The sequence below is a fragment of the Aethalodelphis obliquidens genome, unplaced genomic scaffold (assembly GCF_003676395.1).
Source record: "Aethalodelphis obliquidens isolate GAN/ISIS:26980383/991018 unplaced genomic scaffold, ASM367639v1 scaffold63, whole genome shotgun sequence".
Taxonomy (NCBI): Eukaryota; Metazoa; Chordata; class Mammalia; order Artiodactyla; family Delphinidae; genus Aethalodelphis; species Aethalodelphis obliquidens.
In genome coordinates, this window is record NW_020838007.1 from 9925180 (window position 1) to 9949328 (window position 24149).

At 41.2% G+C, this 24149-nt stretch overlaps 1 protein-coding gene across 1 annotated transcript; it reads right to left on the reverse strand.

Annotated features, from left to right (window-relative positions):
* Positions 1–4890: 4890 nt before the first annotated feature.
* On the reverse strand, positions 4891–14991 carry LOC113610390 (myosin regulatory light polypeptide 9). The gene is made up of 4 exons (XM_027088501.1): positions 14860–14991; positions 8794–8992; positions 8142–8303; positions 4891–5394 (listed from the first exon to the last, which is right to left on the reverse strand). Exons 2-4 carry the CDS (start codon positions 8975–8977, stop codon positions 5222–5224), a joined length of 519 nt encoding a protein of 172 aa, XP_026944302.1. The 5' UTR covers positions 8978–8992; positions 14860–14991; the 3' UTR covers positions 4891–5221.
* Between the last annotated feature and the right edge of the window lie 9158 nt (positions 14992–24149).

Here is a 24149-nt window from a genome sequence, read left to right on the forward strand (position 1 = left end):
CCACGGCTGGTGACGTTTTCCCCTTTCAACCACAGGGAAGCTTTATTCAGGTTATTTGTTTTCCTTTGGTTCGTCAAAGACAATGCAGATTTACACACACAGAAACGCGCACACACTATATAATGCTCTTGGTCAAAACGAAACCACGAAGCTACATAATTCAATTTTTGTTCTAGATATTGTTTGTGCCTATAACCTTCAAGTTCCCTCACCTTGGAATATTACAGATAGACACTACTATTTCCGGATAATGGAAGGTAGTCCACTTAATAGCAAACCTTCGTTGAGCACTTGTGATTGCCTGAACGTGTGCGGGATGCAGGGAGATGAACGAATAATCCAGTCTTACATTCTAGAAAAGTTTGATGAGAAATTAGGTATCTTTGATCAGGAATTCCTATATGGTAGGAACCATGTGTTCAACACGCTATAGCAGTAGTTCTTAAACAGTAGCACCAATAAGAAAAACCTGGGGGCTACGTAAAAGATTCTGGAGCCCAGCCCCAAGTATTCAGATTCAGTAGGTCGAGGGTGGGGCAAGAATCTGCATTCCTAATAAGCCCCAGGTGATGCTTATACCGTGGTCCGGAGTTAGCACTGCCCCAAGGTCCTTAACTGAATGCATTTTCTCAATGGAGTTTGAAACCAATTGCTGAGAAATCATATCTGGTTCTAAAATATTTACTCTTTTCCTTAGCTGTAGTCTGCCCTTTGGTCCAATAATTTAAATATTTTTCCACTCCTGAGAACATTTTGGCTTCTGAGGTCTTTGTCAGAGAGCTCTTTCAAGTATGGTCTATTACTATACCATAAGCCCTCACCCTGGCCACCTTAATTAAGATCATAGCTGAGACACTCTGTACTTTGACTTAGATCTCCATATTTGTTTCTAGAACTGCTTTCCAACACAGTGGTCACTAACCACATGTGACTATTTAAATGTAAATTAAAAACTCAGTTATATTAGACACATTTTAAGTGCTCAATAGTCACATGTGACCTAGTGTCCTTATTGGACAGCACAGAGAGTGCATTTCCATCATCACAGAAAATTCTACTGGATAGCACTGTTATAGAAAAATAATCTTAGGGTATAGTGTTCTCTCTAGATTCAAAAGAAAAACTTAATATTTATTAATGAAAAGCTGAATATCTAAATACCAGATAATTGTTTATTGTGGTCATTAAAAAGAATGGTTTAAAAAAAGGTAATATACTTAACACTCAAAACAAAAATGGTGGGTATGCCAAAACATGACAATTTAACATACATTAAACTAAAAAACAAGGTGTATATTCACTACAACTACAAGATGTATGTAGATAAATGTGAAAGAGAAGTTATGATGCCTATTATTTGAGCAGGCACATATAAACCTAGGATAAAAAGATACAGGGACTTGGGAAAACTGGCTGTTTCTTCAATATGGGATTAGCTTCAGCAATGCCTTTCAGGACAGCAAAGATAAAAACCAGGGTTGCAGGGCAATCAAGAAATTGTACACTTAAGGAGGATCTAGAAAGACACAAACTATGCTGGCATATTGGACCTACTCAGGAAATCTAAAATAAACTGAGGACCTACTTGGTACCACACATTTTTATGTATATTCTCATTAAATGCTCATAACAACCCTTTAATTAAATTCTAGTTTGAGACAATTTACTATCAAACCACTATGGACCTTTCTCCTAACCTCGGCTTTTAATCTCCAACTATGATTAAACTCCTATCACCTACCCTTTCCTGTTTTCAGAGGGAGCAGTATCCATTTTTGTTTTTCTAAGAATAATCTTACAACATGTGATCTAGGTTCTATCTCTTCCTAGCTCCTGCACATCATTCCTTTGGTTTCACTCATTTGCTTACACTCGTTTGCCTTCTTCCTCTGTCTACAGACAGGCTTGAATCTCTAAAATGCTCTTTGGTCCTGCCTTCCCTTCAAGCCTCTCCTCACTGCCCAACAGCCCCTGCTGGTAAACAGAATAACCACTATTTGAATACCTACTGTGTGCCAGACCCATTTAGCTTTAGTGTTTCTATTTTCACAACAAACGTGGAGGGTATTGTCCCTGTTAAACAGGTGAGGAAACTGACACTTAGGGCTGGGCCACCTGCCCAAGGACACAAAGCTCATCAAATAACAGGCATTATTCACCCAACCACGGCTGGCTCTAAAACCTATACTGCTCCTAATCACAAAAATGCTGCTTTATATATTAATAGATTATGTTCCTATTATGAGCCAGAGCATTACTTCAATTTTACAAATGAATAGAGGTCGAGCGAGGTTAAATAACTTTCTTAAGGTTATAAAGCCATGATGTAGCACGAATGAGATTAAAATGCAGCTGGCCTGACCCCCAAACCCAGACATTGTCCGTGTCTCCTGCTACACTATGGATTCTGCACTCAAAACTACCTTAACAGCTCTGGCAGAAGTGACCGACTTGCCAAATCCAGTGGCCTCATTTAAATTTTCCTGTGTTCGATTTTTCTGTGGTTTAACACTACTAACTTCCTCACTCTTGAAATGATTCACTTGGTTTCCATAACACTGTTGTGGCCCTATCTACTAAGCTCTTTTACCATCTTCTATCTGATCCTTCTTACAACTTGCCTGCACTTCTCAAAGTCTAGTACATCTCTTGCTGTCCTTTCCCCCCCTCATACTTTGTAAAAAAAAAAATAGTTGCCTTTCTTTTCCAGAATTTGCTTTTACTTGTCTCATATAGTCTGGCCTGCTCCCTTTTTTCCCAGTAGCACTCATAAATTCCCACTCTCGTGCAGTCATAGAGGCTCCTTGATCAAATAAAATTTGGGCCCTGGAGTCCAAATGACAATGTAATCATAAGCAGGTGGGTAAGGAGGCTGCCCCCATTAGGCTGGTTTTGAAATGGTTTGTTTCAAGTCTGGCTTTCATCGTGGAGACCAGTTTTTCTATCAAATGCACTGTTGGAGTAGATGCTTTAGCTTTTTACTGTCAATCAGCTTTACTTAAGCAAAGCCTACTTACTACATAGAGAATGCTATTACTAAATGAGGAGACATTTCATTCAGAAGAGACTATCCACTGTTTCTAATGGCGGCTGGTTCTTTGAGCAGTTATCTGAAATGGAAGTGGAGATACTGCAAGAGATAATTTTAGTAGATGAGGCTACCTTTTTTTCAGTACAGAAACAATGTTATTTGTTCTTGACTGGAAATTTGTTAACAAAGCAGAAGTTATTTTTTTTTTCAGTTGAAATGTAAATTTAGTTCAACAATTTCAGCATCATGGCGCTACCCTGGAAAAAGTACTTTGCTTAAACCACTGAACAAAATTCAGGAACACATTAAAGGCAGAGTTAAGGCAGGTGCTAAGATTCTAATCTTGAAAGGGCCAAGAGCAGCCTTGTTACTAGTCCTACTCCTATTTTAAGCTGGTCTCCTGAGGTTAAAGAATCTAGCTCACCTATCCTGTGAGTGTAAAGGTCTGCTGCCCTGAAGGCATTCAGTAATTGCATATTCAACGAGGTAATAGTTTTGTCCGAGGACAGTCTTGTTAATAGTAGTATAAAACATAAAGTTATAGTAATTATCAATTATTCATCTTCACAGGTTAATTGTCAACCCTCTTCACCCAACATTTCCCCCCACTGTTTCAAGATCTTTCTTAAACTTATGAATCCTTGAGAGTCAGATTTTTGAAGCCCAAAGTGAATGAAACTGTCTACCATTTCCTGATTAACTCTTAAAACAGTCCTGCATTCCTGCAAATAGCAGAAGTTATTTTTAGGATTGAAATAATGACCTCACTTTCCCAGGCATGTAGCTTCAGCTGTTCTGACCACGGGCAGGTCAGGAATGTCAAACATTCACAAATGAACTCATGTGAATCTCTGCATAAATAAACACAGTACTTCAATGAGGACTGTGTGATAAAAAGAAACTATATACAAAAAAACCCAAAACAAACCAACAAAAACCATATTGTGTTTCCAACACTTTGAAATACAATACAAAAAAATCCGCCTTTTTGGTAGAAGCATTCCATAGAAACTTTGGGGCTAAAATTGTTTTAAAAATTAGGACAAATTAAAATTACACTCAGTGGCCTGGTCTAACTTTAAATGACAAGAAGTTATGTACAAAAGATTAGAACAGATTTGGGGTGATGTTGGCAGGTATGTTAAACTTCAGGATTTAAAACTACCAAAGCTATCATACACATGTAAATTTTACAGGAAATTATTTTTAAAATCGGAAGGCAAAGTGCAGGAAACTCAATAAAGGCAGTGAAAATTGGATTTCTTTAAAAAGGGGGAAGGATGAATAGTAGAGGAGTAGGATTGTTAGGAAAACTGGCAGGAGTAAGGGGAAGGTCTAACAACCATATTATTTTCTAGGATTTGCCTCACTACCATTCTTTATTTTTGGCTGCGCCGCACGCGCGTCTTGTGGGATCTTAGTTCCCTGACCAGGGATTGAACCCGGACCCTTGGCAATGAAAGTGCAGGCGGAGTCCTAACTACTGGACCGCCAGGGAATTCCCACTACCTTTCTTTAGAAGTTGCAACCAAGGGCTTCCCTAGTGGCGCAGTGGTTAAGAATCCACCTGCCAATGCAGGAGATATGGGTTCAAGCCCTGGTCGGGGAAGATCCCACATGCTGCAGGGCAACTAAGCCTGTGCGCCACAACTACTGAGCCTGTGCTCTAGAGCCTTCGAGCCATAGCTACTGAAGCCCGCGTGCCTAGAGCCCATGCTCTGCAACAAGAGAAGCCACTACAATGAGAAGCCCACGCACAGCAACGAAGACCCAACGCAGCCAAAAATAAATAAATAAATAAAAAATTACAACCAAGACCAACAAAGCCAATTTGGGTAAATAAAGAAATTTTAAACAAGTAAGTTTCTATTATAAAGTTTAATTACGGTTCAGAAAAAATTGAGTGAATAACTTTCTCTGAAAAAATATATTGACTCTTTGTAGACTGCAGTTATTGGGGGAGGGGAAGGTAGGGGTAAGTTAAACTACCCTATTTTCTATTCTGAAAATGACAAAAAGTCCCATTTCCAGTCTGATTATAGAGATGCACGTGCCCCAAATGGTTGAGAATAAATACAACAAGAAAGGCAAAAGCTGTAAAGCTAAGGGCATGCAATAGGCTCTAAGAGAAAGTCTCAGAAATACCCAAAGTAGCAACAAGGAAAGTTTGGCTGGAATTTGAAGTTCTTTTCAGTCATCTTTGTCTTTTGCTCCATGTTTAAGGATGCGCGTGAACTCAATGTAATTGAAATTCCCCTTTTTGTCAATAGGTGCTTCTCTGTACAGCTCGTCCACTTCCTCATCTGTAAACCGATCTCCCATTGTGGTCAGCAGCTCTCGCAGGTAATCCTCCTGAATGGTGCCTAAAGAGAAAAGAACCAGGGATCAGAAGACACACTACTCTGAGGAGTAAGTGCAAGGGGCATCTACACTTGACTAAGCATGGGCTGTATGTTAAGAACTAGAAGCACGCAAATGTATGAAATATGAGGTCCTGACATGCTGAAGTCAGCCTCAGCAGACAGCTGCCTAGAAAATGCCCTGTTGCTTAGTGACATTAACCTGCTCTGCTCTACTGACCTCACCCGACATCCATCTCCTGATCTCAATAACAGTGGCTAAGCCTATGCCTAACCACAAGCCATAAAGTATGATTAAGGAATCTAAGCCTCATGGTTCCTTAAAGTAGCATGGTCACACTTATTCTACGAGTAAATATACTAAAATCATCATAAACATCAATAAAGTGCTTCAGTGGAAAGAATACTGAAGTCTTGAGGTCCAGTTTTAACAAGCTATGTTACTTCAGGCATTTCACTTTACCTCCTTCTTTTTCTTTATATGTAAAATGAGTTTAAAAAAATTTTTCTAAACAAATCTAATTTTAGATTCAGTAACAAGTATGTTCAGGCCCAGGATGTACAAAAACACTGAGTAGATATTTGAGCATTAACTACGTTGCAGACACTGGGATAGGCATTGGGGCTACAGTGGTGAGCTGAGAGGAAGGCTTTCTACTCTGGACTTGTGAAAGCAGGGTTCTCATAAAGCCTGACTGCACATAAGAATCATCCAGGGAGCTCAAAACAAAACAACCCCAGAGGCCACCCTTGACTTATTATCTGTTACTGATGTTTTAAAAAGGCTCCCCAAGTAAATCCCACGAGCTATCATGACTGAGACCCACTAATGCAGTAACCCAAAGGTAATACATGACCATTCAAGCACAGAAATTTTGAAATTCATAAAGTAAAAAAAGAAAAATCTGACAACTTCCTTGTATGTGAAATTAAGCTAAAACATTGATAATATATTTCCTATGAGTTTAAAGTGTAAGGTCAGTTCACAAAAGAAACTCTAGATTTATGGATTGTTTTTGCTAATTCAATCCTAGATTAAAAAAAAAAAGTTCTCCAAATCTTAGACTTTTAGCTTGTAGAAATAAATCCTCATCTCCAGCCAAGTCATTCAACTATCATGTAAAATCATCATTGACTATGTGCAAGGGACTGTGGTAGGAGCTGGGAGGGGTTACAAGGATGGGAATGGAATGCTGGAAGACACAGCTATTATCCTGGGATCAGGGAGACTGTGATGATTAGAAATAAGCACACGGGCTTCCCTGGTGGCGCAGTGGTTGAGTCCGCCTGCCGATGCAGGGAACACGGGTTCGTGCCCCGGTCCAGGAAGATCCCACATGCCGCGGAGCGGCTGGGCCCGTGAGCCATGGCCGCTGAGCCTGAGCGTCCAGAGCCTGTGCTCCACAACATGAGAGGCCACAACAGTGAGAGGCCCACGTATAGCAAAAAAAAAAAAAGAAATAAGCACACAACTAAAGTAGAGGCTCAGGTGGAGTATGTGCCAGTAGAGACATACATAAAATACTTTGGAGGGGGAAAGGGAGAACTTTTACGTTTTCCCAGAGATCAGGAGAAAATAGTATGAAAACACAGGTAAGGCTCTATAAAGAAAGTGACCATTGAGATGACTTTGAAGAATAAATAAGACACTTTACTCTCTTATGGTTTTATTCCCTTCCACTAAAATAGTAATACCCATTGACTGTAAAAAATTCAATCAATACACAAATGTTTTTAGCAGGAAAAAGGTCTCTTCTGCCTGCCCCTTCCCTACCCCTTCCAGAAATAACTGTTCAGAGTCTTGATTTCAAGGGGAAGGAGGAAGGAGGTGGTATAAAGAGGAAAGGCAGAGGCAGAAATGGTGGAGGTAAGTCAGGGCAACAACGCATGGAGGAGTCTGGAAGGAGGTTAGGAAGAGTTGAGGGTGGTCTACTTGAACAGGCCAAATGAGGCCCTATCGTGCAGAGTCTTGAAAGCCAGAGTGGGGAGACTATGCTTCCATGCCCAAATTATGCTTGGACTGTGTAACCAGAGGGTGTGCCTTCCTTCTCAAAAACTTGCTATGTGAGTTACCCCCTTATCGGGCATGTATTTAGTTAACCTTTTGGGTGTCTTTGAGAGTTCACTCTATGCAGGCAGTAAGCTACTATCTCATTTCCTCATTTAATCCTCACAACAACCCTGAGGTAGGTAATATTACTGTCCATCTTACAAATAAGAAAACAGAGGCTTAGAGAAGTTCAGTAACTCGCCTGAAATCACACAGCTATTATGCAGAATAGGATTATGAAACCGGGGCACCTGATTCCAGAGGGAGAGGTTAGATACCAGATCTAAACACTCTCAGAGCTGAGAGGTACCTGATAAACAAACATAGGATTGTACTGGTATCACCGCCTACAGCAATTTAAACTTTTTCCAAGATTGCTCCAGTAAAAGATATTGGCTTGACACACATTTATTGAGTATCTGACCCTTGTGGAAGTATTCTAGTAAAGGAGGAACATAAGTTTCCTAAAGAAGTTTCAAATATACCTATTAAATTGTAAATTAAATATTTAAGGGCAGAGGCAGTGAAGTGAGTGACTAACAAGCCATAGGCAAAACCTGTCCCCCCAAATCCCCCAAACCTCAGGTATGGTATAAACCTGAGGGTATTATATGTCATCATATTTCAAGTTACTATTATATTTTAGTTGCCATAACCAAAAATTAAATCACTTGGTAATTAAAGGTTACCTCAGACTTACCAGTTGCTTCTTCATCAAAGCAAGCAAAAGCGTTTCTGATGACATCTTCTGGATCGGTGCCATTTAGCTTTTCACCAAACATCGTGAGAAACATGGTAAAATTTATGGGACCTGGAGCCTCATTCATCATGGCGTCCAGATACTCATCAGTTGGATTTTTCCCTAAACAAAAAAGAGGGTCATAATTTTAAGAGGGTGATAATTACACCACAAAGCGCATCAACAATTCATCATGGTAAACATTTTGACAAGAAAGACGGTCATTTAAACAGTTTGCTATTTGCATTCAAGATAGCAAAACTATTCGGAAAAAAGTCTTCTCAATGAATAGGATCCGTATTAAGAGTGTGGAGACTGTGTGCTGTTCCACTGGATTTCAGGAGGAATAACACTGCTCTCACAATCAAGATCAGTGTTTGCAGTGCATGCACGTACACGGCTGGCCCCCAGCCTAACCCTGAAACTTGGCCAGAAATCTGCAGGTGTTCCGGGGACCATGCTTCGGGAAACAATGCTCCAGACTTCGAATCTTAGTGAACTGTAACATCATTAGATTGGCTTCACAAAGCATCATTAGATTGGCTTAAGAAATAAATATAAAAGGTGTTATAGAAATTCTATTTGATTTATTAATGTTGAAACTGATCATTACCCAGGGAGGCAAGCATATCATGCAAGTCTTCCTTGTCGATGAAACCATCTCTGTTCTGATCGATCATGTTGAAGGCCTCCTTGAACTCCTGAATCTGTGACTGGTCAAACATGGCGAACACGTTGGAGGTTGCGCGCTGGGGGCGCTTCTTGGTGGTCTTGGTCTTTGCTCTTTTGCTCGACATGGTGGCGGTTAAATCCTAACAAATAAGGGAAATACAAGAAATAACAAAAAGTAAGCTGAACCAACCTTCCTGATACGTTTGAGCCACTTAGAGATGTGTCTAAAGACTATTCCATAGGATAGTATCACTTGGCAAAAATCTCTCTCAACTAATCGATACCATTATGCAGAGAATCAATCTACAAAGAGAAAAACCAGACTCATGCTCTGAGTTCACTCATCCTTAGTAGTTGTGACGAAACTACGACCAACATTAATTCAAAGCTCAGAGCATTATCAACAAGATTTCCTGTCCCCAGTACTACTGGACAGCTGATTAAGGACCAATAACCCAATCTACTAGCTTAATAACAATACAGAAAACAAGAAACAAAAAATGTTGGGTTCTGTACATCAGTGCTATGGAGTACTGAGGGACATTAACTCATCTTCAACAGGTCTATCCTTCTGCAGCCCTAGCTGAAACCAGCCTCCCATTCTAAGGTGGACAGAAAGAAGGAAGGAGGATTAACTGATGGGACAGGTATTCATCTCCTAATCTTACTGCCAAATACCATTCTTCCACTCGCAACTAACATTTCTTATCGCACCCTCACTCCTGGAATCAAAGTACTTCAGGAAAGATATCTGTTAAAAGGCTAACTGAAAGAGTATAGAAAACGCCAAAGGTAATTCATCAATAATTAAGTTTTGTAAATATTTCCACTCTATCCTAACCAATTTGTTGCACAGAGCTAAGCTAAATCACTTGAGGTGACTAAGTCCTCGAAACAAAAACCAGAGCACAATAAAAATTTTTAAAGCACTTTAGTTTTTAAAAAGTTTTAGAAAGCATTTTAAGAGGTACAGAAACTACCTTTGCTCTCTAATCTAAATTTATCTCTGTAAAATTTAAGTTAAAAATAATGTTTAATAATACCTAAGATGAAGAGATAATTTTCCTTTCACACAATCTTTAATACTATAAAAGTCTGTTTGAAGTTAAAAATCCCACAGTCATCAGATAATAAAATTTTACCATACCATCTTTCAGAGCTGAGGTGGCAATGGCAGTCTGCAAAACCTCTGACACACAAGACTGAGACACTGTATTCAGTTATATTCTTTGAAGCAGGTCTAAAATAGGCACTACTGATTTCACTCTCTGACCAGGACAACAATTTTAAAGCTTACGTTCTGAAAACAACATTCAACTATGATGTAGCAAAACACTATGCCCTTACTCTAAAAATAAGTCTGTGGATTGCAAAGAATGAAGTACTACCTAGATGTCAGTACTGCCAAGTGACTTTAGAACACAACGCTCCACATGAGTTTAAAAACTTATTACTTACATTCTTTCTTTGATTACACCACATCAGCCAGGCTAAATTCAATTATGGAAATAATTAGAAAAGCTATGACTCTGCCTCAGATTTTCTTTTTTTGAAGCTAAATCTGTTCTCAGATTTTAGAAGGAAATTCCACAAAGGAGAGTCACAAATTCCAGTCCATTAAATATAGCACTCCTAGGATACACTGGAATGTGTTGCTGGTAAGATATACTCTACGTGACATAGCAGTTATGATATATACTCTTCCCTAGTTTCCAAGTTTCCTTTAATCACCCTTTTATGAATGCATATTTTCACTCTGTAACACCTCTGGACGCAGTAAATCCCACTATTATCTAAACTATATGGAACTGTAATGTCCCCCTCTATTCTAAATGCAGTTTTAAAAACTACAAGGAGTTATAACATATATGTATTATTCTTCCATCTCTTAAATGGATTCCAGGACTTGGGTTAGCGGTTGAGACCCAATGAGTGGCATATATTTACCAGTCCACGTCTCTTTAATATTTTAGGTATGCCATGTCTTTGCAAAACAAAGCACATCTTTAAAAACAGTCTGTTTTGTTTGACTACATAATATTCCCCTAATGACGCGCAAGTGTCAGTTATTTTAAGAACAAAGAAACTGATGAAAATTATAGGTCAAATGGTTGATACAACTGATTTTTTTAATCTACAAAACCTCATAGGGCTTCCCTGGTGGCGCAGCGGTTAAGAATCCGCCTGCCAATGCAGGGGACATGGGTTTGAGCCCTGGTCTGAGAAGATACCACATGCCATGGAGCAACTAAGCCCGTGTGCCACAACTACTGATCCTGCACTCTAGAGCCCACGAGCCACAACTACTGAAGCCTGTGCACCTAGAGCCTGTGCTGTGCAACGAGAAGCCACCGCAACGAGAAGCCCGCACACCACAACGAAGAGTAGCCCCCGCTGGCCACAACTAGAGAAAGCCTGCGCACAGCAACGAAGACCTAACACAGCCAAAAATAAATAAATAAAATTATAAAATACAAAACAAAAAAACTCATAATACTCAATTTGGTGCGGGTCCTCTATATACCTTTTTAAAACTTAGTTTGGATTATAAAGTAACACACACCCACTTCTTGAATTTTGATGTATTTCCTATTTAGCCTTTTTACAGTTGCTTTTTTTAAAATAAATAAATTTATTATTTTTGCCAGTGTTGGGTCTTCGTTGCTGCACACGGGCTTTCTCTAGTTGCGGTGAGTGGGGGCTACTCTTCATTGGGTTGAGTGGCTTCTCATCGCGGTGGCTTCTCTTTGTAGTGAAGCACAGGCTCTAGGTGCGTGGGCTTCAGTAGTTGTGGCATGAGGGCTCAGTAGTTGTGGCCCGTGGGCTCTAGAGTGCAGGCTCAGTAGTTCTGGTGCACGGGCTTAGCTGCTCCACGGCCATGTGAGATCTTCCTGGACCAGGGCTCGAACCCGTGTCTCCTACACTGGGCAGGCGGATTCTTAAACCACTGTGCCACCAGGGAAGTCCCCTATTTAGCCTTTTTAAAATCATGCATTCTTTCAATTTGTAAATGCATTCTAACATAGTTTTTAAACATTATAAAGGTTTTTTGGGGGTCAGAACTGACAGTGGTCTCACAGAATTTTTCTTTATCTCATTCGATACTTAACCATGAACCTTTAATATGATCAGCAGAATTACATTCATGTGCATTAAATGTCATGAGAGCTGATTATTATTTAAGAATTAAGAAATGTAAGGTAGGTGTGCTATCTTCAAGGAGCTTAAATTATAGTTGGGGAGGCAACTTTAAAGAAATGAGATGATTGGTTCAACTTATGAAATGAGTCACATAGTTTTCATTCCAGGAGTATGGCTCTCAAGTTAAAACAATGCGTAACAAAAATGAAAAATAACTCAAAGGTGGTACATGATTATCAAATATTGTGAGTTCAGAAAAGATCTTTGTTTCTGAAAGATTTGGGCGGGGGGGAGAAGACTGAAAAATCCTAAAAGCTACAAGACATCCTTAGAATTAAGAGACTTAAATGTTAGTCTTAGTTCTAACAAATTAGGGTAGTTAATTCTACCAAAAACTGGTAGTATACCGTTGGGCAAGTTACTCTTTACTTTTTCAAGGAGGTTGGATTCTGATCTGTGAGTTTATCTCCCACCAGAAACCCAGATCCTTATAGTGACAGGGAGTTCAGCTCTGCAGTCAGTTATTTCAAAATAAGGAAAGGGTGTTTTTTATTTTCCCCTACCAAACTGAAAGTATGGGTGGAATAAACACTGGCGGAGAGGCAGCCAAATGAGGAACAGTGCTATGATCCGAAGAAGATCATTGATGACAGATACTGTCATTGTCCTCCTTGCTATGATTCTAGTATGCTGTCCACTTTTACCCTCCCCAAACGAGTCAACCTATAACCCTCTGCATGTAAAAAGCCTTCAGCAAACACACAACTCTCATAAACTAAGGCAAAATAAAACTGAAAATATTTTATTCATCAATGTAACTATTCTTTATTTAGGGTGGGAAGATTGCCATGAAGGCACCTGAGATTTCCGAGTTATGTCCTCACTCATCCTAAGTTATAGTCTAGAGTCTTTTTTTTTTTTTTTTTTTTTTTTGCGGGACGCGGGCCTCTCCCTGTTGTGGCCTCTCCCGTTGCAGAGCACAGGCTCCGGATGCGCAGGCTCAGTGGCCATGGCTCACGGGCCCAGCTGCTCCATGGCATGTGGGATCTTCCCGGACCGGGGCACGAACCTGCGTCCCCTGCATTGGCAGGCGGACTCTCAACCACTGTGCCACCAGGGAAGCCCCTAGAGTCTATTTTTGAAGGATTTAATTTAAGATCTTTGGTGTGAAGGGCTATATGTTGTATGGAACTTGAAAACCCACAGACTCGCAGAGCCAACTTCTATTAAATATATAGAAGAGATTCAGTCAAGGAGATTCAGTTTACAGACCTGAAGGAGTATAATCTTGTCTTAATCAGGGAAAGAGAGTGTTGGTGGTAATGAATTTCTAGATTTATCCTTTTAGCTTGATCAAATAGGCAGAGAATCATTCAGGGTTATGACAAAAGGAGGGATACAAACTATGTAAGGAAGATGTTAGACTAGATTAAGTGATGGGGGAAATGGAAAATAAAGATCCTCAAAGAGGCTTTCCCCACACATCAAGGGCAACCAGAAGATTTTTCAGAATTTCTAGATACTTTGGTTTCATTTATAAAATGGGATTAATCCATACCAATATTACATTAGATTACTCTAGTTAGAATCCTAGAATCCAGCGTTTGTAGTGGTAATAAATGGAAACTAATCCTAAGACTTTTTCTACAGAACTAACACTCAAATTGATAGTATTCTGGAAATATGATTATATTCTTTAAGGAAAAACTCCCATTTTAGAAAACACTGCTTAATGTGAGAGCACGTAGTATCTGCTTACCAAATCTACCGTCTCATTTAATCAATGCACTTCTTTTTTCAAAGCTAAGTATATGTAATTTTGGGGGGCTAACCACGGCTTTTTAAAAGTACATTTTCAAGCTGGTGCTTCCGTTCCAACTAAAACAAGTTTTCAATTCCTATGCAAACTTCCGGTAGAAGGTAGGATTAGTTCCCTTAGACTGCCACACCCAAAAAGTTCTCAGCACTTGACAAAGGCAATTCTTTGTCGTGGTTCACTTGCCAGGATAGCGTCACTTTTTTAAATAAAAAGCTTTTTCTGGTTAAGTTTTATCAAAAGGCTTCCAGAACATGAAACAAATAGTAGTAATCTTAGGAAATATTCACTTTCTTCACCTTTAGATATAAAATTTTTTGCACTTAAGTTAAAATCTCAACCTAACGCTTATTTGTTTCAAAGTTCTGTAAAGAACTGATACACTCTTTGATAAACCTATTCAACTACTTTAAAAGGAAAACACTTTGGGAAATTGACTTAACCCCGAGTTTCCACCCAAAAGTAACACGGTATTGTATTTTGGAGTTTTTCTGGAGCCGCAAACTAAACCCCGAACTCCTCTTTGTCCCAATATCACTTAAAAATAAAACTCTAATTACAAAAGTGGACACTGAGCTGAGGAAGTTGCTAATTTGAGGTGGTTATTCCCACTAAACGTAGCCACACAGCTGCAACAACAGATGCAGCGCGGGGGGGGGCGGTGAGGGGGGCGCACTGGGCACAGTTTTTGCGCAAACTCTCTTGAATCGGGCAAGTTTACGTTATAAACTAAACTTAGTCCCAGAGTCAGCTCCGCTGGGCTCGGGTTTCGCAGGCCTGCTGTCGCTCAAGCTCGCGGCGCCAGCAGAGTAAGCCACACTTCCCGAGCTCCTACTTTGGGCAAAGGAGCTAAGTCGGCGTCTGGGCCGCTTCCGGCCGCGGCCTTCGATGCTGGAGCTGGCACTGGGGCTCAAAACCCGGGAACCGGCTGGTACACCTGCCCAGGTGCGCTCCCGGCGCCGGGGGAGCGCCACTGCCCCCCCCCCAAGCCGTCCCGAGGGAATGCGCCCCGAAATGGGCCTCACGCGCCCGACCGCGAGCACCACTCACCCTGCTCAGCCGCGAGAACTCGAACGCTTCAGGGAACCCCTCGCTGCCCTGACTGCCGCTACAAACTCCCTTCCACTCCCAGAGACGCTGCAAACAACTCTTCCGGCCTCCGCTTAGCGGACCGGAAGGAAGCGAGTCACCATTCTCTGCTAACAGTGTGAGCCTGGTTTAATGGAAGGGCGACGGAGCGGGGGAGTTGCCGGTGTGCTCAAAGGGCGCAGTTTTGACCAAGTGCATGGGAAGGACGTGTAAAGCGGGCAACTTAGAACGTAGAAGAAGGTGTAATGGTTCGCCGGGTCTGATGACTGAGTTTTCCTTTTTTTTAATACCTCTTCTTACAATGTAAGCTTTTCTTCCCCCCTTTCCTCTTAGCAAATGGTTGACTCTGTCCTGAGGGTTTGCCCCTCCGCACATTCCAGGGCCCGGCCAGGGGCGGGGCCCAACAGCCCAAGTCCTTGTAGGGAAATCGCGGAGAGGGCTTCGCGGCCCACGTGACTGGCCTTCGCCCCGCCTCAGAAAGCCCCGCCCCTGCCGCCGAGCAGTCGTGCGCCTGCGCGTGTGGCTCACCTCAGGGTGACTCAGGAGGTTTCGAGGTCGGCCTGCAGGTCCCCGAGCGGCCCGCGTCTACCGAGAGGAGGCCTTTGGACAAAAGATTTGATCTCTGTGTACCGTGTTATTTTATGAAGAGTCCCGCCCCTCCCCACAGAAGCAAACATTGTTTAGTCCCGAGGGCCCTCAGACAAGAAGCCACTATTTATTCGTCCCAGAAGGATTTCCTCAGGCCACGGGCGGCCGAAGACCTCCTCCCTATTCAAAAACGTTCGCGGTTTTGTTTCCCACCAGAGCCCCTCAGACCCCATGAAGAAGATAGCCTGACTGCGTCCGGCTCGAAAGGAAGACGCGTGACCAGCAGCGAGAGCTTCCTAACTTCGCCCCCGCCTCTGACTGTGGTTCGGGCGTGCGCCTGGTGGAAAGGGGGCCAGAAAGTGGGGCCTATTGTGCTCTGCTCTCCTTGCCCCGGGCCACTTCAGCCAGTGCGTCTTGTTAAAGGAAAGCCCTCCCCCATTGTCTTCCTGCGTCCAGACTCCTGCCCCTTGGAGGAAGGGGTGGGCTGGGGCCGATGCCACTCCAGGGTCATCCTGGCCCCGGGGTCACGTGCCTGGTCTGGCTCACGTGGCCGGAACAGTTCTGAGGTTTGGGGTCGCCCTCGAAAGGGCCCTCACTCGAGTCACCCTGCTGCTGACAAGGAAGGGAAAAGCTGCAGGATAATATACTCGAGATACGAATAAGCTACACCTTCAAGGACCTCAGGAGCATTTCGTCTCTTAACCAATAATATATTGGAGCATTTGGAAGGTAAAGGCTGCAGGATAATATACTCGAAATACGAATAAGCTACACCTTCAAGGACCTCAGGAGCATTTCGTCTCTTAACCAATAATATATTCCCAAGTTCACTTGGAGGTAAAGTCACTGAAAAATAAACAACTGCCCTAATTCTACAGCGTGAGTGAAACGAAGATGATTAGTTTACCAAACAGCCTTGGTAGTGAGAATCACTTGGGGTACTAGTTAAAAATACACAATATTGGGGGCCTCATCTCCAGCCCGCTGAATCAGAATCTTGCAGGGCGGGTCCTGGGAAGCCATCAGTTTAACAGGGGTCCTAAGTGAGTCTTATCACCAAAGGTGGGGACACAGAGCGAGGACAGTTTAGGGTCTAAGACTAGGCAGTGAGGGCACAAACTCCAGGTGGCTGAGTCGGGGGACTGCAGATGGTTCTTGGAGCCTGGCTTGGACCCAGGGCGAGCCGCCTGCAGTGCTCACACCTCCACCTGCCACCAGGGGGCGCTAGAGCCCCCACTGCTGTCATCCCATAAGGTGAAACGGACGGTATAGTTTTCCCCTCAAGGCGGAAGGGAGCAGCAACAGTCTTTTGCTTCTATAGTATCAGATAATTGCTTTGTCTGTCTGCTTTCCTTCCATTCAGTCAACAGGTATTAAACAGCAACTGCATTGCCAGGCACTGTGGTGAGTGCTGTGGTTTATTTGGTTTTTAAAATAGAGCATAGTTTCTACCTCTGGGATAACGGGGAGGGAGTAAAGGCACAGGGAGTTATCAGGGAACAAACGTGGAACAGAAAATTACAGCATAATTTGGTAAGGTTTATAGAAGGAGCACAGAGGAGGAAATCAGCCTGTCTGGGGACTTGTGGAAAGTGTCCCTCGGAGGACTACTGAAGAGCTGATTCTAGAAGTCAGTGGGGAAAGAGAGGAGAGGGAGATTCCAGGCAAAGGGAGCAGCCTGCCTGATTGTCTGGAGGTGATCAGAGGGCCTGGCTGACTGAGCACAGGGATTTGTGTGGTCCATGTTCATTCATTAATTTATTCATTCCCCAATTAACTGTGGGTATACAAAGGTTAGCAGTGTGGAAAAATAATATCTTGATAAAATGTTATTCAAATTTCCATCTAACATTTTGATATTAAATTTTAATGATTGGACCCACCACCAAAGACCTCTCACTCTAATATCTCTTCCCTTGTGGACCCTTCGGGAGATCTTTGCCCTCAGGTGACAATCTCCTTTACACCTTGTCATTAAAAGTTTAGAGACCTGGGATGGGTTTCACATCTTTCCTTTAGCCTACTGAGTAACCCTGAGGGCAAGTCATTCAACTGATCTGAGAGTCAATTTTCTGATTTGTAAAACAGAGGATAACGTCTGTCCTTATTTTGTAGAGTTTTCTGATTAAATGAGTTTATATGAAAGTTTTCACTGAGTACAGTGGCTTTCAAATTTTTGACAACTCACAGAAATTTATATCACTAAGCAATACTTGACTGCCTGTAATACTTTCTAAGATTTCTATTCTTGTCAACGTTATGCCATTTAATTTTTTTAAATGCTCAAGACCTACTACATGTGAATTTATGATCCACTAATGTGGAGGTTCACAACCAGGGGTGACTTTCCCCCAAGGGAACACTTGGCAATGTCTGGAGACAGTTTTGATTTTCATAACCAGGGAGCTGCTACTGGCATCTAGTGTGTAGAGGCCGGGGATGCTGCTAAACACCCCACAATGCACAGGACAGCCCCCTACAACAGAGCATTATTCTGCCAAAAATGTCAGTAGTGCCAAGGCTGGGAAAAACCATGTTTCAGGAACTCAGACTATATAGTATGCAATTATTTGGGGGTGCTGTAATTACACTGAAAGGGCACTATTGCTCCTGCCTCAAGGTAAGGCTCTTTTCCACGCCCCCCCCCACCCCGAGATCAGCTCTAAAGAAAGAAAAAAGCACAGAGAGAAAGAAAAGGAACACACAGTTACTATATACCTCTTATGTACTAGGTATTAGTACATAAGCATTTTTATCATTTAATTAGTACATAAGCTTTTTTTTTTTTTTTTGAGGTACGTGGACCTCTCACTGTTGTGGCCTCTCCTGTTGCGGAGCACAGGCTCCGGATGCGCAGGCTCAGCGGCCATGGCTCACGGGCCCAGCCGCTCTGCCGCATGTGGGATCCTCCCGGACCGGGGCATGAACCCGCGTCCCCTGCATCGGCAGGCGGACTCTCAACCACTGCGCCACCAGGGAAGCTCCATAAGCATTTTTATTAGTACATAAGCATTTAATTAGTACATAAGCATTTTTATCATTTAATTCTTACAATGACCCCGTGAGGTAAGTATTATCACCTCTGTTTCACAGATTAGGAAACCGAGGCTTAAATACTTTAGTGACTTGCACATGTTACCAAAAGACAATAAAAGAACCAGGGTTATAACTCATGTCTCTGCTTGTCCAGGGGTAAGATAGAAGGGCAGAGGCCAGTGTTTCTTGTTCACGAATCCCTAACTCCTAATAAAGGGCCTAATTATCCATGGGTGCCAATAAATATTCAGTAACTGGTTACTTGTTCAAGTGCACATAGCTAGAAAGTGTCCTGACCCAAAGCCCACATTTAATTTTACTATGCTGCGCTCTCTTCTTTGGTCCAAGGAGGGGAACTCCATACCCAAACAACAAAGAAGCATAGCTGAATTGACCCTTGGTGTTTACTACCTAAGTCAATAATTTGTAATGATCACTTGCAATTTTTATTGCATGTAAGAAATTTTTGAATGTTAAGAGACATGGCTTACGTTCTGGTTTTACCTACATAAGTGGAATTCTAATTCTCTGTACATGAAATAGAATGTAACAATTAGCATTAATTCAGTAAAACAGTAGGAGGAGCTTCTTTCTTTTAAATGAAGTAAAGGTGTTTGAGTTAATCTGTATTTACTTTAAAGTTAATAGCTTAAAAGCGCCAAAACTACAAGTAGTATATTAAAAGGGTATAGAAAATTCTACATAAAGAATTGCATTTAAAAAAAAATCACAATTATTTCTAAATTCGGGAATGATATTAAAAAAATAATGTGAAGTTGAATTAAGAATATTTGAGGAAAGTTATTACTTCCATACTAGTAAATCTGAAAAAATAAGATAGATAAATGCTTAGGAAAATTAAAATACTAAACAAGATACAAGAAGAGAGAATATGAATAAACCAAACCAAAATAAGAAATAAGAATTACCTAGAAAATAAGTTACTGGGCTCTGGTAATTAACTGAAGAAATGCTGCTCCAACTACTAAAAGACAAAGATTCCTAATATAATATTATGGTTCATAATTTGAAATACATAGCCTAACATAGTTGATTCTAATAATATTTTGTTAATGAATGAGTATAGTGACCAAGTTACATTTTCTGAATTAATCTTATGAGGGAAAAATTTTTTAAAAAATACCCCCAAATTAAACTAATACCTAAAACAAAAATTATGATTTAGGCTTGCTACAATTAACTCTTTAGTTTCTTCATCTGGAAAAGAGCATAATAATGGTATTCATGTTATTCAACCATTGTATGGATTAGGTGAGATAGTCCATGTACATTTCTTAGTGAGAAATCGACTTTGGTTGGTTAAGGCACTGAGATTTGGAGTTTGTCGAGCAGTTAACCTAACCTAGCTAATTAATATACCCATGTTTTGTCTACCTGGCTGGAGGAAACAAGCTGAATGGGCACACTTTAAATAATGACAACAGACGTCAAGTGGGCCCTTGATGCTACCTAGGTACTCGTGACATTTCTCTATTTCTTTCATGCTCCTAATCTCTTCGATGTCAGTTTTATAACTTCTGTCTTCTCTCACCTTCAACACCTTCCCCCGATCCTTGCTCTCAGTCCATGACCTTGCTTCTGAGTCACTGAGAAAAAAAATGACTCCCGCAAGCTCCCACACCACCCACATTTACCCACCAACTAGCATCTGTCCCCATTTGTTGTCTTCTCACTCCTCTTTGTTAAATTGAGAGGAACCCTCCTTGCTCCTATGGAAAACCAGTTCCTCCCTTTGCTCACTCATGTCACTCCAACAATTCTGCCCTCCCCAGCGTCATCAGGTTCTCTCTCTCTTTATTGGGTTATTCCCATCAACAAGTAAGCTGTAATGTATCGCATGTATGGCAGGCTCCCCACATCCTAATTCCAGAACCTGTGACTATGTTAGGTTACATAACAGAGGAATTAAGAATGAAATTAAGGTTGCTAATGAGCTGACCTTAAAATAGGGAGTTTATGCTGTGTTATCACGATGGGCACAGTGTAATCACAAGGGTTTAAAAGTAGAAGAAGGAGGCAGAATATGACAATCAGAGGGAGATGTGACCATGGAAGAATGTTCAGAGTGATGTAACATTGCTGGCTTTAAAGATGGAGGAAGGGGGCCAGGAGCCAAGGAATGTGGATGAACTCCAGAAGCTAGAAAAGACTAGGAAACAGATTCTCCCCTAGAGTCTTTAAAAAGGAACATAGTCTTGCTGACAGCCTGATTTTAGCCTAGTGAGACCCAAGTTGGGCTTCTAATCTACACAACTGTAGGAAAATTAAGTTGTATTGTTTTAAACCACTAGGTTTGTGGTAATTTGTTATAGCAGCAATAGAAAACTGCTATAGTATAAACAAACACCAAAAAAAACCCTCTTTCTGATGCCCTTTCCTCCTCCAGCTATTGTCCTGTTTCTTTGTTCCCCTTTATAAAAGTCCTCAGAAGAGTCACCTATACTCACTGGCTCTAGTTCTCTGTTAAACTCACTATAATAAGGCTTATTTTCCCAGCCACTCCACCAACAAGCGCTTATCAAGGTCACCAATGACCTCCATGTCATCATGGCCAATTGCCCGAGTGATCACTCCCTCACCTTTGAAATACTTTCTTCTTTGCTTCCAGGATGCCTCACTCTCCTGGTTTTCCTCCTTCCTTACGGCTACTCTTCAATGTCTTTTGCCAATACCTCCTAATTTCCCTAATCCCTCAGTGTAGCCCAGAACTCAGTGCTTGGCTTTCTTTTGTTTTCTGTCGACACTCCTTCCCTAGCTGATCTTATCTACTTTCATGGCTTTAAATACTACTTAGACACTGATCACTCCCAAGTGTGTATCTCTGGCCAAAACCTCTGCCCTGCACTCCAGACTCACGTATCTAAATATTCACTTGACATTTCCAAGAGGAGGTCTGCCAGGCATCTAAACCTTCAGACTCCAAAACCTGCTCTTCTTGTTGTCTTCTCCAGCTTGGTTAATGGCATTTCAATCCTTTAAGTTGCTCAGGTCAAAAACCTTTGACTCATCTATGCCACCGCTTTTTCTTTCATGACCTTCATCCAGTCTTTCAGTCAAAGTATCTCCAGGGTCTAGAACAGTTATTAGCACATACCTATTGGTTAAGTCCTTCAAAATATATTGGAATATGACTTAGTCTCACCAACTTTACTACCATTTTAGTGCAAGGTAACCTCTCTCAAGCCTGGATTTTTGCAATAGCCTTCTAACTTGTCTCCTTACTTCCACGTCCCCCTATGTGGTACTTCCACACTGCCAAAGAGTAATCCTTTAAAATGTAAACCAGAACATATTCCCTATTAAGTTCCATGAAGACAGGGTTTTTAGGCTTCTTTGTTTACTGAAGTATCCCCAAGACCTAAAACAGTGATTATTATTAGCACATTACAGGCACTCAGTAAGTAAAAATACATATTGACTGAATGAAGAGCTGGAAAGTAGAATATAAGGGGAAAATGGTAGAACTATGAGGCTAAAGGAGTAAGCAGAGACTGTATCCCAAATGGCCTCTAAGTCATTTTCTGAAGGTCAGTAGGATACCACTGATCTGTCTTAAGTATGGGGTTAATATGAGCAGAATTGTGTTATTTTAAAATTGCTCTGATAGTTCAGAGGAGTAGCCTGGGAGAAGGAAGCATCGGGATTTCTGACAGATGACACTGACAATCACTGAAATGAGGAACATGGGGGAGAAGTAGTTTGGAGTGTGGGGTATGGTGACGGTAGGAAATGACAGTTACAGTTTTGGACGTTTTGAGGTAGTGGATTAGAAGACAGCACAGAGGCATTCACTAAAACAGCACAAAGAGACAAGAAGATAAAAGTATAAAAGAGCTGTCAAGAGTCAGGGAGGATATATTTTGACAATCCATTGTATATTTAATGGGAAATCCAGAACAAGATAAAAATGGGAATGATGGGAAACAGTATTAAAAGAGACAACGACTAAGAGTTTCCCAGTATTGAAAGAGAGTCAAAAAATCTTTTTTCGCGTTGAAAGTGCACTGAATGTGAAGCAGGAAAAATAGAAATAAATCTATGCCAAGTCACATCACAGTGAAACTTCAGAACATCAAGGGTAAAGGAAAATAGTAAAAACTTCCAGAGAGAAAAGACAAATGGCCTACCATGGAACAATAATTAAACCGGCAGTATGCTTTCCTCCAGCAACGTTACCTGCTGAAGGTGTATTCAAAGTGCTGTGAGAAGAATCACTCACTCCCTACACAATGTGTGTGGAATGGATGAGCAAAATCCTGACACCTCTCTCCAAAGAATTCTGGGTGCTGGTCTCTCTAGAAACTCTCAGGTCTAGAGACTGATCTTGCCTCTTATAATTCCTGAGGGGAAACATTAACTAAGGGTCACAAAATTGATTTCACAGTCTTGGAACATGTCCTGAATAGATATTCTGACAACTAATATTCTCAGCCTCTGGGATGTCTGCCAAAATTCTGAGATATCATGAACCTCACGTTTAACGTCCTATTGCGCTCAAAAATATTAGATCATTTTTGATTGTTCTCTGCTTTTTCATGTCTGTTTGACTTGCTTTCCAACTCACTTGTAAACATATCCTATATTAGTTTTACACTAGCTAAGTAGAAGTTTTTCAGTGTATACTTTTAACAAACTAATGAATTGTTATTGTTATTATATTTACAGAGCTAGGCATTCGGCTACGTGTTTTATTAACTCTCAGTCATTGCCCTGCAGGGTAGTTACCGTCATTTCCATTTTACAGATGAGGAACTTGAAGCTTAGAGAGGTTAATAACCTGCCCAAGGTCATATGCTGGGGAATAGAAAAGGCAGGAGTATTTATTGTTGACACATGCTAATCATTGATAAGAATGACTGTGTTAATAATTTGGAGTGCGAATAGTTACCCCAAATGTTGACTTATTTTTTTTGTTCTTCCCAGGAAAAGAGACTCTAAGGTCTTGTGCAGACTTCCTAATTCCACTGAAGTTAGTGCCTTGGGAAAATAACTGATTTGCCAGCCATCTGTAAGTGTATTGTAACTTTTGATTCTGAGTTCTTCTTTCTCCTGGAGAAATAATGGTAAATGAAAGTAATTTCTATGGGCAGATTCCATTTCATATAACATGTCAACATTTAACACAGAACACCTCCTTTTGCATTGTCCCTCAAGTGCTGATTCAGTAAAGCATTAAAGCACTGGTCTGGCAGCACTACCCAGGAATCCCTGACAGGTCGATGAGCCAGAGGTCAAGTTTGAAGGGGCTTTCCCAAAGTCAGTATTCTTTGGTGTCTTACTGTGTGCTACGCAATTCATTATTTACTGCTGGACAAAGAAAGAACTATGATAAGAAGGTAGACATACTTCCCAAGAGCACCTTCTTCTGTTTGTATTCCCAGTACCTTGCACAGTGCCAGACATGTCATGTGTGTGCAGTAAACCTACGTTAAAACTGTAAACCTATTTAAGAACTCTGGGGCAAAGGTATAGAAAAAAATAAGGGAGATTTAGGAAGTGGTTAAATGATGAATGTAGTCCTGTGTTGAAACTCAACCAGATGAATGTTATCAAACTTCTGTATGGCCTGCTAGGTCCAGAATGAAAAATCTCCTGGGACATAGGTA

What these genes read in the sequence shown, in the direction of transcription:
- LOC113610390 (XM_027088501.1), bottom strand. Translation starts at nt 8,977, where the DNA reads ATGTCGAGCAAAAGAGCAAAGACCAAGACCACCAAGAAGCGCCCCCAG. An exon ending in TGATATGCTTGCCTCCCTGG is followed by an intron (nt 8,304 to 8,793) that starts GTAATGATCAGT and finishes TTTTTTGTTTAG; the next exon opens with GGAAAAATCCAACTGATGAG. An exon ending in CTTTGATGAAGAAGCAACTG is followed by an intron (nt 5,395 to 8,141) that starts GTAAGTCTGAGG and finishes TTTTCTCTTTAG; the next exon opens with GCACCATTCAGGAGGATTAC.